The 3,221-nt window shown below is 57.6% G+C and overlaps 1 protein-coding gene across 1 annotated transcript in view; it reads left to right on the forward strand.

Annotated features, from left to right (window-relative positions):
- The window catches only part of PHKA1 (phosphorylase kinase, alpha 1 (muscle)), a 22,774-nt gene extending 19,678 nt beyond the window's left edge, over positions 1–3,096 (forward strand). The window contains exons 30-34 of the mRNA XM_009332011.1: positions 270–314; positions 561–731; positions 1,270–1,323; positions 1,461–1,661; positions 1,934–3,096. Of these exons, the coding sequence (XP_009330286.1) occupies positions 270–314; positions 561–731; positions 1,270–1,323; positions 1,461–1,661; positions 1,934–2,107 (645 nt within the window). The 3' untranslated portion in view covers positions 2,108–3,096. The remainder of the gene's footprint in view (positions 1–269; positions 315–560; positions 732–1,269; positions 1,324–1,460; positions 1,662–1,933) is intronic.
- Positions 3,097–3,221: the final 125 nt, after the last annotated feature.

Consider the following 3,221-nt stretch of genomic DNA (forward strand, 5'->3'; position numbering starts at 1 on the left):
TGGCCGGCACGAGCCCGCTGCTGCCGCAGCACCAGCGTGTGGGGGCCTTGCAGCCACTCTGTGCCCTGGCGCAGTCCTTCCCCTCTGATGCTAACATGAGACTTCCCGCAGCTCACCTTTTGAAACTACCTCTCAATCTCCAGCTAACCACAGCCCTGGGATAACTGCCCCGTGACCTGAGCTTGGTCTGTCCTGCTGCTGCTCTACTTGCTGTGATGGCTGCCGTGCTCCGGCACAGTCTGATTTTTATCTCTCCCTTTCTCCTTCAGCCCCTCAGTTTGCAGTCTGGGGACGCCGACCTGAAGTCCTCTCTGGTAACCTGCGCTGTTTGGTTGCACGCATGGGGTCTGTCCTGTTTGTGGCTGCAGAAAGGAGCTGTGCTCTGGGGGGTGCTGCAGGGAGCTGGGGCTGCAGGGTGGGCTTTGCTGCGGGTAGGGGGTGGCAGCTCTGTCCTGGGAACCAGGCTGGGTGAACACAAACTCTTGGGCAGCGGTGGGCTGCGTTCTTGTGGGGTATTTAACTTTGCAGCAGTCTCTGTGGTCCTTGTTTTGTCTGTCCAGTCTGCTGGGCACTCGGAGCTGCTGGGCAAGGGCTCATTTTCAAGCATGCTGGAAGACCACGGCAGTAAGGACAGCCGCCAGGGCCAGTGGCAGCGGAGACGGCGGCTGGATGGGGCCCTCAACCGTGTCCCTGTGGGCTTCTACCAGAAGGTCTGGAAGGTCCTGCAGAAGGTGAGCTGGATGTCCGGCTGGCTTCTCTCCATGCATGTGAGCCTGTGGTCCCAGGCACCAGGCTTGCCAGAGAGACTTAGGCACCTGGGGCTGGTCCCCAATGTTGTGTAGATATGTGCTTCATGGACAAAGCCTGCAGCTGGCCCTGGAAAGCTGGGGAAGAGCTGGAGCTGCCTTGTAGGCACGTAGGACCTACCTCATACTGTGCTGACCCTTGCAGAGCGGGGCTAGATCTGCTCAGGTGCTTTATACATTAGTCAGGCAGGGGCAGGGCTGGAGCCACAGTTGAAGCAACTCCAGGAACAGCTCATCCTTGGCATGGTAAGCCAGGGAGCAGAGCTGCATGCTGTGTGTGGGAGGGCTGCGGCTGATGCCAAACTGATGGGAAAGGAGTGATGCTGTGCAAAGAGGTGGAGCTGGGGGGTGTGAGCAGCAGGCACCAATGCACAAGTGGGAGCAAGTTGGTGGGCTGGACCTACGTGTCTTAGCGCAGTGCTTCTCCAGGCCATAACCATGGTCTCTCCTTCTTGTCCTGCAGTGCCACGGCCTCTCCGTGGAGGGCTTTGTTCTCCCCTCTTCAACAACCAGAGAGGTAGGAGGTTTGTGTGAAGGGGAAACAGGACAGGTGGGTTGGTGTTGGGTGCTGGGTTGCCCTGGGTGAGTGCCCAGCATAGCTGAGGACTTGTGCTGGCGATACAGTGCTCTAGGTGCATTTCTCTCTCCTCACAGATGACCCCAGGGGAAATGAAGTTTGCTGTGCATGTAGAGTCAGTACTCAACCGTGTGCCCCAACCAGAGTACAGGCAGCTGCTGGTGGAGGCTATCTTAGTGCTCACCATGCTGGTGGACATGGAGGTGCACACCATCGGCGGCATCATAGCTGTGGAAAAGATCCTGCAAATGGCCAATGACCTTTTCTATGAAGAGCAGGTAGGGGCGAGGCCTCATGCAGGGGCCACGGCCTGCACCCAGGGCTGCTGGCTGCATTCCCCACAGCTATGCAGTGTTCACCCACCTGGAGGGTCCTGCCCGTTGTCTCCATTGTGTTCATGAGGCACAGCAAAGATGTAGTGTCCTCCTCCTGCCACTCACCATCGATGTGTCACACTGCAAGTGCAACAGAGGATGCTTGGGGTGGAAGCTGGTGAGGGAGCTGCCCGTATTCCTAATGCTGCCTTTCTCCTTCCCTGTCCAAAATCCAGAAAGCCCTGGGTGCTGATGACCACATGCTGGAGAAGGATCCCACGACGGGCATCTGCAGCCTGCTGTACGACAGCGCACCAAGCGGTCGGTTCGGCACCATGACCTACCTGTCCAAGTCGGTGGCCATGTACGTGTATGACTTCCTGCCCACGGATGGCTGCTCCATGCAGTAGCTCTCACAGCTCCTCTCTCCGTTGCAGATGCCGCGGGAGGGTTGTTTCATACAGCTTTTAAAGATGGGTATTAGGCTAGTTTGCAGGCAGCCTGCGTGGCCATCTCTCCTCCCAGTCCTGGCCTCTCGGTGGGTGAGTGGCTCTCCCGAGGAGCTCTGCAGGAGGCACATGTGCTAAGCTGAGCTGTGCCTGTGTGCAGCCTGTGGAGCAAGGGCTGGCAGGGAAAGGCTGAGCTTTGAAGCCTGCTTGTGTTAGAAGTGTCTGCCTGCATCTCCTCCTGGGCCATCACCCCCAGAGAGGCCTGTGTTTGAGGGAGAAGGAAAGGGCTCCCCTCACCAGGCATGTGTGCTCAGCACTGCAGCGCTCCCTGGCCAGCTCACGCTCTCCTTGCCTCCAGCAGATTTGAGGTTTTTAACGTGTTCTGTGCTGCTTTTTATTCCAAATCTGCAGGGTTTACACTAGTGTAGGCTAGACCTCTTGCTTTTCCTGCTGCTGATGGAAAAGCTTTGTTAGAGGAATAGGGGATGCTGCCTGAGCCTCTCTCCCAGCACACCCAAAATCAAAACAGTCCAACCCAGCCACAGCTGTGCTGCTTGGAAGTAGGCAGCCCATCAGGCCCACCTCAGGGGTTCTGTGTGCAGAGCTGGGGAGGCTGTGGGAGCCAGGAGCATCCCAAGGTGGTAACAGATCCCTGTTACCACCAGGCTGTGAGGACAGGGCTTCTGGCTGGCTGGGGGATGCCAGTGGCAGCCCCTCAGTGCTGTCTGCTTTGTCCCTGGCAGTGTTGCTAATGGCTAAGTTGCAGGTTCCCGAGTTCATACATGCCCTGTGAAGCAGCTCTGAGCTGGCTGCTTGGCTCGGTGTTAGTTGTGCCATCACAAATGTGCTCTTAATGCTCAGTTCTGGCCTCTGCCCCAGCTCCCACAGCCTTGCACAGGAGAGGGGTGGTGACTTTAGAGTGGGTCCCAGCTCCGCTCTATCCTGCAGGTCAAACCCCACATAGGATAACATGGTTGGACTGATGGGGATCAGGCACACACACCACAAAGTGGTGGGGGGAGTGGGGTTATAGAACGGTTTGGGTTGGAAGGGACCTTTAAAGGTCATCTAGTCC

The sequence above is a fragment of the Pygoscelis adeliae genome, unplaced genomic scaffold, assembly GCF_000699105.1.
Source record: "Pygoscelis adeliae isolate BGI_AS28 unplaced genomic scaffold, ASM69910v1 Scaffold339, whole genome shotgun sequence".
Classification (NCBI taxonomy): domain Eukaryota; kingdom Metazoa; phylum Chordata; class Aves; order Sphenisciformes; family Spheniscidae; genus Pygoscelis; species Pygoscelis adeliae.